Below are 13,244 nucleotides of genomic sequence, written 5' to 3' on the forward strand. Positions count from 1 at the left end.
AAAATAAACATCATGATGGGGTCCATGGAGAATGGCCCCGTCATGGAATGATCATGATGATCCAAGTGGGCCATCGGCTACATCTTAGGGTCCAAAGTGAGATCCAAACCATTGATCGGTTGGCCTCACTTGGCCCATCTTAAAAACATTAAAACTACCCTATCAAAGCACCCACCACTTGATCTACTTGCTCCCTTGGCTTCCTTAGTTCCTCAACTTCGATTCCAACAGAGGAGATGAAGTTTGGATGGTTGAGATGAGAGATGAGAGGGTGGGAAGGTGGGCCACACTTATGGCTCTCTTGGAGGGCTTGGGAGGCTTGGACGTATAAAGGTTTTCTCTTGCTTGGGAGAGTTTGAAAATGAGAGAGAGACTTGTAAAGGGAGAGAGAGTGATGTGTGATGGAGTGATGGATGTGGTGAGTGATGGGTGTAAGAGATTTTTTTGACTTTTGTAGCAAATGGTGTAAGAAAGGTATGGGCTTGTAAGAACTTTTTGACCTTTGTGGTTACTTGGGAATGGGTGAAAGGTGATGTTTACTTGACATGTACTTGACCCTTGATGGGATTGATTGATGGATTGAGGTGACATGTTGTAGAGATTCTCTCGAGTTTACAACGCACAACGTTTTCCTCGCACCGAACGCTGGCCCATATCTCCTGACCAGGGTATCGCCTCGGCGCACGAGTCGCGGCATCGGAACCGCGGCAACGGCGCGGTCGCTAAGGTATCAGTCTCAGGTTGAGTCGACTCGAGTTGACGGCATGTGAATCAGGGTCGCGTGCAAATACCGGTTAAGGGTCGAAGGTTGCCGAAATTCGACCGGAAAGACCGCAGAAGTCTATGGAACAGTACTGTCTAGGATACGGGGCCTACAATATTACAAGCGGTTTAAATGATATTCATGTTTGGGTTGATGAGGAGCATGGTACAATTATCAAGGATGCATGGTTGTAATTACTAAGAGAAGTCGCGCGATGTTGCAGCTCGAGTTTATATGCATTTAATATATTCTTATGTGTTGAATCTTGTAATTCTTATATTTGTTAACATCGAGACATTGGTTTGTATGAGTCATTGTGGGCAGCCACTCTTATAATTTGAATGTATATATAATTTTCTTTATACTTGATTTGTTCACATTCTGCTTAAATGCTTACTTTGAAAAAGAAAAAAAATGCACGTGGAATTTGGCTGTCTTTAAAGGTTAACACTTGGGTTTTTAGAAAACGAGTCATATACTCGGGTTTCAAAAACCCGGGGTGTCACATATCACTTGTGTCAATCTGAACGTCCATGACCAACCTTTCCGGTTCTTGTTGCTCCTCTTGATCATTCTTGTGGAATAGGGATCGTCGAATTTGATGTCCCTACTAATAACGAATTTCCGTGTGACTTAGTCATACAGCTTGTATCCCTTCACACCATCACCATAGCCAATAAAGATGTACTTTTTGGCTCTATGGTCTAGCTTATCTCTCTTAACTGACAGTACATGAGAGTAAGCTTCACAACAAAAAATACATAAATTTGAGTAGTTCACTTTATGGTCACTCCATACTTCATTTGGAATTTTACATTCAATAGTCGTATAAGGAGACCGATTCACCACATAGCAGGTCGTGTTAACGGCCTCAGTCCATAGGTGCCCAACCCAGCATTACTAATCATACATCGTCCTCTCTCCAAGAGAGTCCGATTCATCCGCTCAGCTACACCGTTTTGCTCAGGTGTGTGGTGCACTGTGTTGTGCCTAATGATTCATTCTTCCTTATAAAATTGATTAAATTCACCTAAAGTAAACTCATCGCCATTATCTGTCCTTAATACCTTTACCTTTCGCCCTAACTGTTTTCCCACCATGGCCTTTCATTGCTTGAAATTAGTGAAAACCTTGGATTTATGTTTCATGAAATAAATCTAAACTTTTTGGGAGTAGTCGTATATGAATATGACAAACCATGATGACCCTCCAGCGGAAACCACTTGTACTGCCCCGAAAATCAGCACCCAAGTACATATACTCCAATCCCGAGTTCCTAGGAGTTAACTTAACAAAATGTACATATTTGCTCATTTAGATTCAAATTCATTTCACACACAGATAATTAGAGTTGTGCAATTCAACTTAGCGAAACAAAAGTGAGGTAAAGATAAAAAAAATATTTAAAAATATAGGGCTAAGAGTCAAAAATACAATTCCAATAGTGATGATCACCCAAAATGGAGATTATACAAGCCACAATGAACATGTGACAAAATTTACACATAAAGCACATAACTAAAATAAAAGTAAGGTTTTCCATCTTCGCCCGACACTCCTAAGGTATCATGACGAAAGTGTAAGCCGACCAAAGTCTACCTACTAGGGGCCTCGATAGAATCTGCATTAACAACAATGCCTGGTTGGTATTTTAAAACACCATCCCAGGTGAGAGTGAGTAGCTAACTCAGTGGTTCCATTAGTTCTAAGTTTCACATGTTATCGACTAAATTAGCGTAGTTAATGATAAATAAGACATCAAGCATTTCTTAAATACTCTTGTTAAATGTATGAATGCGATTATGAAATGATGCATGCGCCTCACAATCTAACACTCCCTCACAAGCGACTTTAACACCTATTTCGTAATTGCCAACACTCCCTCATCACGTGACTCCAAAGCCAAATCACCACATCCTATCTAATACAATGCGATTAATGTGTTTGTTAGCTAAGTAATTATTAAGTTACATTTATCCAACATATTGGTGAAGCTAGGATACCGACGTTATATCACGAGTCCTTATCCGGATCACGTGGCTCATTATCGCACTTAGCGATTCCTTACCACTGTCTTTTGATCTAACTTTAGGTATCACCTATTTATCTCACTAATCAATAATTACAAAGGTACAACATGATACCTAAATGCGTGAGGATCAACCCAACATGAGTCATCACCCAAACATCGAGTATGATCACTCAGTTCCGAGGTGCAGGATTGCTACAAAGGAAATGACTCCTCACCTAATTCCATTCACGCCCAAGTCGTTCAAACGGTACTCTGGCACGAAAACATCGGCCGGGTAATTTGACGAGAGTTGTTCGAACAATGATCTATCACCTCCATTAGTACTCACTGGTCACTATGGGGAGGCTCATCACCCCAGTATAGGCTGACAATTCGGACACGGTGTCCCATACTATCATGCCAGACTCATGAGTCTTAGTGGGATTGTATCGTACTAACGGTTATGAATGGACTCATCTATTGGGACGGGGTATCCTAGATTCAATTTGATCGTGTTTACATTGTGAACATACACGATCAGTCAGCTAGTGGATTAATTTGATTGATCTGGGAGAACTCTGGCGTAACCAGTTTTGGGTGCAAACATCTTGTGTAGTCCAGCTACTGTCAGTCGTCTATGTTTAACTCAGGTCAATCGAATGAGCTTAGGGTGGCCGGCCTAACTCAGGCCACCCCTTAGTTTGGACGATTTATCGACTGACCCAACATTGTAAGTAACCTAAACATTACTACAAACTTAGGAATTCGTCATGCTGTTAATATAGATTCAGCGACACAACCACATATATATTTTATCAAACATGAGAGCACACATAAAACGCTCATGTAATCACCTAGGCATTTTATCAAACATGTGAGTTTCTATAGAATAATACATTCATTAGAGCATTTAATCAAACATGTAAGTATCAATAAATCAACACATCCAATCAAGCATTCAACTAAACATGTGAGTATCATTAAAATAACGCATTTGATCACTTGGATATTTTACTAAACATGTGAGCATTCATAAACAACCAATGACACATATTGTAATCAAACTCAAAATATAGACATGTTAGCTATTTACGAATCATTCACCATAAGACGTCATTAACTAAGACCCTCAAGGGTCCATAAAAACCAATATAGGAATAATAGTCCGCATCTTTAAGAATGAATCTTCGATTTTGAGGTCCTAGGGTTATGAATTTGGGGCAAATCACAAATTCATATATAAACATAAAGAACTATGTGAGATTCATGCAATTCATCCTATAAAAAAAATTTAGGTTGGGAAGTAAGATTTGTTTCTTACCTCCAATTGCGAGTGGGGCAGATTCGACAAAGGAAAACGATTGAGGCTAGGGCTTTGATCGGAGGAAACCAATGAAGGGAAGCACTAAAACCTCCTCACTCATACTTTTACTCTTCTTCTCTTCTTCTCTTCTTCTTTCTCTTTCTCCATTTTTCTCTTGTTGAACTTTGTATGGGAGAAGAAGGTGCCCAAATAAAGGCTTTATATAGTGCCAGAAATGATGTAAATGACCCTTTATTCATTATATTAACCCTAAAAGGAGGTTGTTTTTCACTAATGGGATCCGACGGAAGGCATATATGTCAATCTAAGCCATGGAATAGGTGTCCAACAATGCGATCTTTGTTTAGACACAATTATACGATGATCGGGCGTACCGATCAACTGGGAAGGCCTTATCTTAGATTAACGGTCACTGATGATCGACCGGGGCCGTGGCAATGTGGATATGTGTGGAGAAATATATTTAGTCAGTACCCTGAATTTGGCCACGAACTGACGGTCTGATTGTTATAACTTTGCGAAAGAGCAATGGACTTATTTCACTTAAGTTTTAAATTTTCATATAAGGTATTTGCACAACTCAAACACTCACCTTATGGGTCCAAGTTGAACAATTCAAGACACGAGCTTGACTCGACGTCCCACGATGGATGTCAAGCCCACTAAGACGAGCATGTTTCTATAACATCGGGTTTAGTGGCCCACTAATGAGTGGTCTAGAGCTTGTTTAGATAATCAGGGCATTTTCTGGAATGAATTAAGTATTAGGATTTCTTGTGCACAATGATTATGTTTTTGGATTAGGTAAGTTCATAGTGTGACCTATTCATAACTAGCAAAAATGGTGATTTGATTATAATCACCCTAAACCATTGGCTCTTAGACTAAAAGAGTAACTAAATTGATTTGGTTTGTTAATTAAGATATGAACCCTAGTTGTCTTGGCTTTTGGTAGGTCTTTATTTAGTTATGGTTGTCTTTATTAGTCAATGGTAGGTCAGCTAGATTTAGGCCCTAAATAAACAAATTATAAGGCTAAACTCGATGTTTAAGTGATTTGGCGGATTCTTTGGCTTCCTACGGTTGATTAATCGGAATCGTGTGGTTCTTTACCGGTACCACCTGCATGTAGGATTACCTTGAGCATCAAGGGTTAGTAAGCGACAATGTAGGTTAATTATAATGAAAAATTTCAAGGGTTTTTGGAAATCCAAAATGTTAAAAATTTAAGACGTTACACCACGGGTGACGACCCCCATACATAAGAATGCACATATTCAAGCACACTCTTACATATATATTTTTCAAATTTAAAAGATAACCTATATTGTTTACCATATATACAATACTCGCATATATTTAAATCAAGACTTTTAAAATTAGGAATTAAACAACGTTCGAAAAGTACTTTCATGCCTCACTCACTCATGTGGCCCAGACGTACATGCCAGATACGTGCAGACGTGGAATTTGCTATAGCCGTTGCAACTCCACTTGTTGAAGTCCTCCTGATCAGCCTGTAAATATTTTCATGCCTCTGTGCTCTTGTAACTATAAGCGTTCCTTTTGAAACCTTAAGGACCCCATTAAAACCGATAAACTTGAACCCTATTGCTTCGAGTGCAACGAGAGAAATCAAATTCTTTTTCATGTCAGGAACGTGCCTTACCTCAGTCAAGGTACGCTCCATTCCATCAAACATCTTGATACGGACAGTACTAATAGCCATAACGTTACAAGCATTGTCATTGCCTATAAATACCTGTCCACCATCGCACTCTCTGTAACTGGCGAATCAACTCTGTTGAAGAGTCATGTGATATGAAGCTCCTGTGTCAAGAATCCACTCATCTCTATGATCATTGTATAAGTGTCCGATTATAGACACTGACAACACATCACCTTCGCTTATCTCTTGATCAGACATGACAGTATTGGCCTCCTTGGAAGAAGACTCTGTATTCTCTCTCTTTTTTTTTTCTTTTTTTTTTTTTTGCTTTAGGATTTGTATAATCCTTCTTTATGTGCCCTGACATCCCATAATTCCAACACTTTAACTTTTTCCTGCCCTTGCCCTTGGATTTGGATCTTAAGCTAGAGGATCTTATGTCCCGCTCAAAATTTCTCCCTGTCGTAAACAAAGCATCGTTAGAGGCCCCCATTCTACCATTCTTCTTTCTCATTGCTAAAGGTGGGCATAGAGCCGAGTTGAGTCGAGGCGGGCCAAGCTCGGCTCGGCTTGTCCATGATGTACTCGAGTTCGAGTTCGAGCTCGAGCTCAATATTGAAGCTTGGCTTGTTTGCCAAAGCTTTCGAGTCGAGCTAGTGGTTCGAGTTGAGTCGAGCTTGAGCTTGTTGGGTGAGAGAGTAATGGATTCTATTCTTGATCCTCCTCCATTGATGAAAAATTCAAAATTTTTAGGAGAATCAAAGCAAAACCCGATGAAAAAACCAAACAAAACTTCGAATTGGATGAGGAAACCTGTAAGAACCGATCTATTTTTTATTTTCTTCCACCAGCAGAAATTCAAGTGCTAAAAAAGAAACAGATCAGGACACAGATTAGAAATCCAAGTAAAGAGCTCTAGCCAATCAGATCATTGGATTTCCTTGAAGCTTTAACAAATCTAAGAAGGACTCATCTCGGATTTCTTGGGTTTCTTGCCCAAGAAGTAGATCTCAAGAGATTGAAATCATACTATTATGGAGTTGAAATGAAAATTGGTGGTAGTGGTCCAGGCGGGCGTGCGGCTGGTAGCGGGTAGAGAAAGAGAAGAAGGGGAAAGGGAAAGGGAAAGGGAAAGGGGGTGCGCGCGGACAGGTAGAGACTCTAGGGTTTTTTTTTTTTTAATTTATTTTTTAAAGTTAAAACTTAAAACTTATATATACATATATATTATAATATATATAATATATAATATTTAATATATTTATTAATCGAGCCGAGTCGAGTTGAAATGCCCCCTGGTCGAACTCGGTTCGAACTCAACTCGAGCTTCAAATAATTAGCTTGACTCGGCCTGAATTGGCCATTTAAGCCGAGTCAATTCGAGCTGACTCGAGCCGAGTCGAGCGAGTTTTTCGAACTGGCTCGACTCGTGAACAACCCTACTCATTGCCATTCCTTGAAAGACTGATATAATGGTATCAACACTAAGGGTCGTGTTATTGGTGCATAAGATGTATTTAAAAGACTTATACGACACAGGGAGAAAATTCAACAAAATACATGCCTGATTACCTCCACATTCAGTTATCTTGTTAAAATTGCTAATGTGGGCTTCAACATCTCCTCCTTCTGCCATCTTGAAGTTGAACAGATGCATCTTCAAGTGTAAGCGATTTTCAAGGGACTTCTTAGCATAGATATTCTCTAACTTTGCCCACAAACTTGCTGCAGTTTTCTCCATCAATACATTATAGAGAACCTCATCTGTTAAACACAATTGGATTGAAGATTTCGCTTTCTTATCCAGTTTCTTCCAATTATAATAATCCATAGTTTCGGGTTACTTCTCAAGGACTTCATCCAATTCTTGTTGAATCAACAGGCTAGTCATCTTGATCTTCTAAAATTCAAAATTATTTTTCTCGAAGTATTTCTCAACATCAAATTTAGGATTGGCAACCATTAATACAAACTTTTAGATTCAAGCCTGTGCCCTAACGATAGCTCTGATGCCACTTGTTGGGAGACCGCGAAAGCACACAAATATGAATCTAGGAGAGTAATCCAATCGCACCAAGAAAGCACAATACAAGTACTCTGAATTTAACGTGGAAAAATCTTTTTGAGAAAAAAATCACGGCACAAAGTAATGGATGAACACTATGAAAGCAAAAATTACAAAGAGAAAGAGCTTACCTGATTCGAACAACCTCGAATCTCACCCTTGCTACTCCCTTTGAGCCCCTTGGATGAATTTGAAAAACCTTAGGAATTATTTTTTTAAATCCTATTTACACCCATATATATATATATATATATATATATATATATATATAACCTTGGGAAGAATCTCAAACGGAAAAGGAAACTGGGAAGAATCCCAAACAGAAAAGGAAACATAAAACTTAATTAAAGACATCAAATACAACAATACACACAAGATGGTAAGCCAGTTGAGTTCAATGTCGCGTACTAATCATTGACCTGGGGACTAAGTTGGACTTGGCTAAATCCATGCTTTCACTCGTACGCTAAAGATGTTTTGTATATGACTTTAGAAAATCTTATAACAAGGTAGAAGTGTGTGAAAAGTGGTATAAAATAGGAAGAGAGTCAAGATAATTGTATAAAATTCAAAAGTTGTGTTAGAGATTTAGAGTTGCGAAGATATCTGTGAAAGTTTCCAGAGAACTTTTGTGGAGTCTTGTATAGAAAAGTGTAAAATATTTTAGGATTGTTCTAGATAAGTCTTAATTATTGGACGTATACTCATAGATGACTATCACGTGGCATGGTCTTAACCTTACATGCCTGGGTTTTAATAGCTTTTTAAATCTATATAATGATAAAGACCCTTGCTTTTAACAAAGTGAAAAAGAATTCTAAGTTTGAGAGCTCCGTTGAAATACGAGTTATTCCTCCATGCGTTTGTATCTCTTTTGCATTCCAGTAAGTTAGCGTACTTAATACGTGGCCTGTGCACATTGGGAATGCTTACTCACAATAGGACTGATAGCCATAGAGCTGTACACGAGTCGTACCAAGTCGAGCTTGGCACATCTTGGCTCAGCTCGGGCAATAGCTAACTCTAGTTTGAACTCTGCTTGAGTCGGTCCTTGAGCCTGATTGGCCAGTTCAGTTCGGTTAGCAGCTCTGGTCAATGTAAGCTTATGCGACATTTTCTTCAACACAAAGTGTAATTTTAATTTCCCACAAAACACAAAAAGAGTAATAGCACTTTACATGTATTTTATCAAACACTTGGCGAGCAACATTAAAATCAAGATATGAGGGCAGTCTAATATAAAGTGCGTGTGTGTGTGTTTGTTTTTTTTTTAAAAAAAAAAAAAAATTCATTCCTTCCTTGCCACCGGCCAATCCCGTAGAGAATATATGCACCCAAAACACTATTTTGTTGAGTCATTTCATTAAACACTCGGCAAGCAGCATCAATATCAAAATAATCGAGTCATCGAGCTGATTCCATCGTGTCGATTCGATTTGAGGTTTGATCAAAGTCAATTCAAGCTCAGGCAAACTCAAAGTCAGCTTGAAATTTTTTTGAGCTCCAAAAATTAGCTCAACTCGGTCCGAATCCAATTTCAAGTCGAGGCTAGTCGAGCTTTTCTGAGTCAAGCTCTAGGGAATGCTGATGCACTCATGGCTTCAAGAGAGAAGCAAGGCATGCCAAAATGGCAAATGCTTGCAAGATTGAGCACTAAAAAGAAAATAGAAAAATTGGGATAATAAACTTATAGAATTTAACCTAGGCATGACATGAATCACTTAGCTTGAAATCGAATTTGTTCTCTTTGAAGGATGTCCCAAGTGCAATAGATTTCTAGAGCAATCGATTGTCAAGATGCAATAACCGATTAGAGCTAAAGACATAGCCCTCCATGGGACCAAATTCACATATTTACGAATGGGGATCAAGTTCTTAGATAAAGCTTTTCTTATATACAAGAAAAGTTTTTTAGAGAAATCTAATGCGGACTACACTCACACCACAAAATCAACTAGCACAAATTTTAAATTACTGAAGGAAACCAAAATATTTAAAAAAAATTTTAAAAATAAAATACAACAGAAAGCACTCAAGCACTCCAGTAATGACATTGAGCTCTAGGGAACGCTGATGTCACGGGCAAAGCAAGGCATGCTAGAAATGGCTAATGCTTGCAAGATCGAGCACATTCCTCGGGTGGTCCCTCCTTGTGAGGTTATTATTACTAGACAAAAGATAAGCACAATCCTCGGGCAGTCGTTACTGGCCATTCAACTTTTTCGTACATGCACAGCGCGCCTGTGACAGGTTATACTACGAGTAGGACATGTCGCCCATGCCACCAACCTGAGAAATGCCCCAAATGCATCACCCGTGTGGCCTCCTGTAGGTTGCTAACTCTATTAACGGTGGCCATACATAATCCAGCGTTGATTACTAGACAAGGAGAGTGTCTAAAGAAACAGTATATGCACCAAAGCCATGACAGTCCTCTCCTTGCCATCACCATCAGTATCATCGTTCCTCTTCCTGCTGCTTCTGCTTCTGCTTCCATGTAATCAAGGCTTCAACATCAAAGAAGCAACAGTCCATGACATCCAGGTGGCATTCCAGCAGCAGAAGCTCAGCTCCAGGCAACTCGTCCTCTTATACCTCGATCAGATTCGGATCCTTAACCCCATCCTACGTGCTGTCATTGAGATAAACCCAGATGCGCTCCACCAGGCTGACGTGGCAGATCTGGAAAGGAGGGAGGGGAAGTGCTCCAAGGGCCTGCTGCACGGCGTCCCCATCCTACTCAAGGACAACATTGCCACAGCCGATCGACTCAACACCACCGCAGGTTCACTGGCCTTGCTCGGCTCGGTCGTTCCTCGAGACGCGGGCGTGGTGAAGAGGCTGAGGAAGGCTGGTGCTGTCATCCTGGGGAAGGCCAGCCTCAGCGAGTGGTCTGGTTTTCGTTCTGAATTTGCACCCTCTGGATGGAATGCCAGAAGTGGTAAAGGAAATGTGAGTTTCCTCCTCGTCTTTCTTCTTGCCTCCGAACTAATGATTTTTGGCCTACTGGGAGAGCGGATTAGTTGTTACCCCTGGTAACATCTCAGTGGGTGTTACCCTTACCGTGATGACGTGTTGTATATCGGCGCCATCCATTTGTTTCTCCATCCCAAGTTAGGATGTGCAGAAAAATAATGCAGATCCAAATTTCAGGTGCACTAGACCACCGGAAAGAGTGGTGATTGAGTGCCACACCATTAAAATTTACAAAGGGCCATCGTAAGGTTTCCTTAATGTTTATTTTACATCCAACCTGTTGATAATGTTAAAAAGACCTGGATAAAGGTGAAATATAAAGATCGATTGATAAAAAAAACTTTTGTGGCCCACAAAAATCTTTTAATGGTCATTCATATTTGCAGTGGTGTGCGCCTCTTCTTAAAGTTTGGGATAAATGAGATGGAAAAACATATAAACAACATAGATAAAAAATAATAATAATAAAATACATTAATGTGGGCTTACACGGTTAAGTTAACACACCGTGGTGTCACCTGAGAACAGCTAATCCGCTCCGGTTACTCGGAAACGGGAATTGCCTGACGTGGCGTAAAGAAAATGCTCCAACCTCTCTTTTTATTGTAGTTTCCGCCTTCACTTCGCATGAACACGTTTTCATTGTAAACGTGCCCATGTGGCATGCTTGTGTCAACATCTATTTACGTGCCATGGCCTGTTGATCAGGACCCATATCAGCTACTGAACCCGCCATTAGCGAGTGGCTACTGAAGTGACGTCACCATATTTTTTGGGCCCACCATGATGCATGTTTTGTATCCACACCATCCATCCATTTGGAGAGATCATTTTAGGGCATTATACAAATAATGAGGCAAGTCCAAAGTTCAAGGGGACCCACCACAGAAATGAGTGGGGATAGTCACGTCCACCATTGAAAACTTCCTAGGTTCTGTCAAGAAGTGATGTTTATTTGAGATCCAACCTATTTATAAGTTAACATAGATATGGAATAAGGGAAAACATAAATATAAGCTTGATCGAAAACTTCCGTGGCCCAAAGAAGTTTTTAATGGTAGGCGTTCAATCCCACCTTTTTTCTATGGCGGGGTCCGCTTGAACTTTGGATCTGCCTCATTTTTTGGATCATGCTCTAAAATGATCTCTCCAAATGTGTGGATGGTGTGGATATAACACATACTTCATGGTGGAGCTCACATAATGTGGTGACGTCACTTCAGTAGCGAGACTCACTACTGTCAAGTTCAGTAGCTAATCTGCATCCTGTTGATCAAGTCATTAGGTCAAATAATTATGCAGAGCAAGAGCTTTAGTTAATTTTGATTTTCGAAGTGCCAGTTGTTAGAGAGGAGCAATACAATTTGCTCTTTTCCTTGGGAACTTTTATTACCAGTTAATCTTGAAATTTCATATTAAGGACCAACATAAATGGGTCATGTAGGTTAACCCACAGCCGGCCGGTTGCAACTCATCTTTCTTTTTTATTTTCTTACATGAACCTGTGGCAGCTAATGATGCGCTGGCCCGATCTTCTTCGGGTAAAGGAAACCCAGATTTAGACGAATGTGCCAACACTTAAATCTACTTAGGAAGAAAATTCTACATGTGGGACATGGTTGTTATTAGGGCTGAAAGTTGGGCGGGTTCAACTGGACCGACTCATGACTGACCTGACCTTGGGTTGGGCTCATGCAGGATGTTTCGGGTTTGGTCTTAGGATTGGGCTATACAAACACCGACCTGATAAAACTTGGGTTGAGCTTGGGTTGAGGCCTTGGGTTGCCCGACCCAACCCGAACCTGATCGATATATAAGTTACTTATAAATTATAATTGAGTGTGGATTGTCTGTGTTGAAGGCACTGGAAATTCCAGTGCCGTCAGGTCTCATTGGTCCATGTCATTTCCAATGACTCAAGCTAACAAGATATGCTAGATTTCTCTCTCCTAAATAGATTGCGTGCTACACAATACGACTTCACGTTTAAAGGAGTAGTTGTCCTATATTTTAGCTTTTTGGTTTAGAAAAAATGAAGTTCTTTACGATAAATAACTATGAATATAATTAATAAAATCATAGATATAAAAAATAAGATTTGTATTGAAATATAATAGATAAATTTAATAACAAAAATATTAGCATGTATCCACCCGACTGAGCCCGCTTGGGTTGGGCTTGGGTTGAGAATTCCCAACCTGAGGTTGGGTTGGGTTGGGTTAGGGATGAGGTTTAGGAACCTTGGGTTGGGCTAGGTTTGAGCACCAACCCGCCCCACTTTCAGCCCTAGTTGTTATGCCAAATACTGACCTTGATAGACCTTGCAGTAGATGTGAAACGCCAATGAAATCCTCAATAATGGAAGATCCAGACCCTACAATCATTTCTTGACAGTCTATCTATCTAAGATACAGATGAAGGGTTATGATATTTTAT

The 13,244-nt window shown here is 39.9% G+C and overlaps 1 protein-coding gene across 1 annotated transcript in view; it reads left to right on the top strand.

Annotated features, from left to right (window-relative positions):
- The first annotated feature begins 10,091 nt into the window (after positions 1-10,091).
- LOC131237291 (probable amidase At4g34880) overlaps positions 10,092-13,244 on the top strand; it is a 50,904-nt gene continuing 47,751 nt past the window's right edge. Inside the window, exon 1 of the mRNA XM_058234990.1 lies at positions 10,092-10,784. Coding sequence (XP_058090973.1) covers positions 10,257-10,784 — 528 coding nt within the window. The 5' untranslated portion in view covers positions 10,092-10,256. The remainder of the gene's footprint in view (positions 10,785-13,244) is intronic.

The sequence above is a fragment of the Magnolia sinica genome, chromosome 2 (assembly GCF_029962835.1).
Source record: "Magnolia sinica isolate HGM2019 chromosome 2, MsV1, whole genome shotgun sequence".
NCBI lineage: Eukaryota > Viridiplantae > Streptophyta > Magnoliopsida > Magnoliales > Magnoliaceae > Magnolia > Magnolia sinica.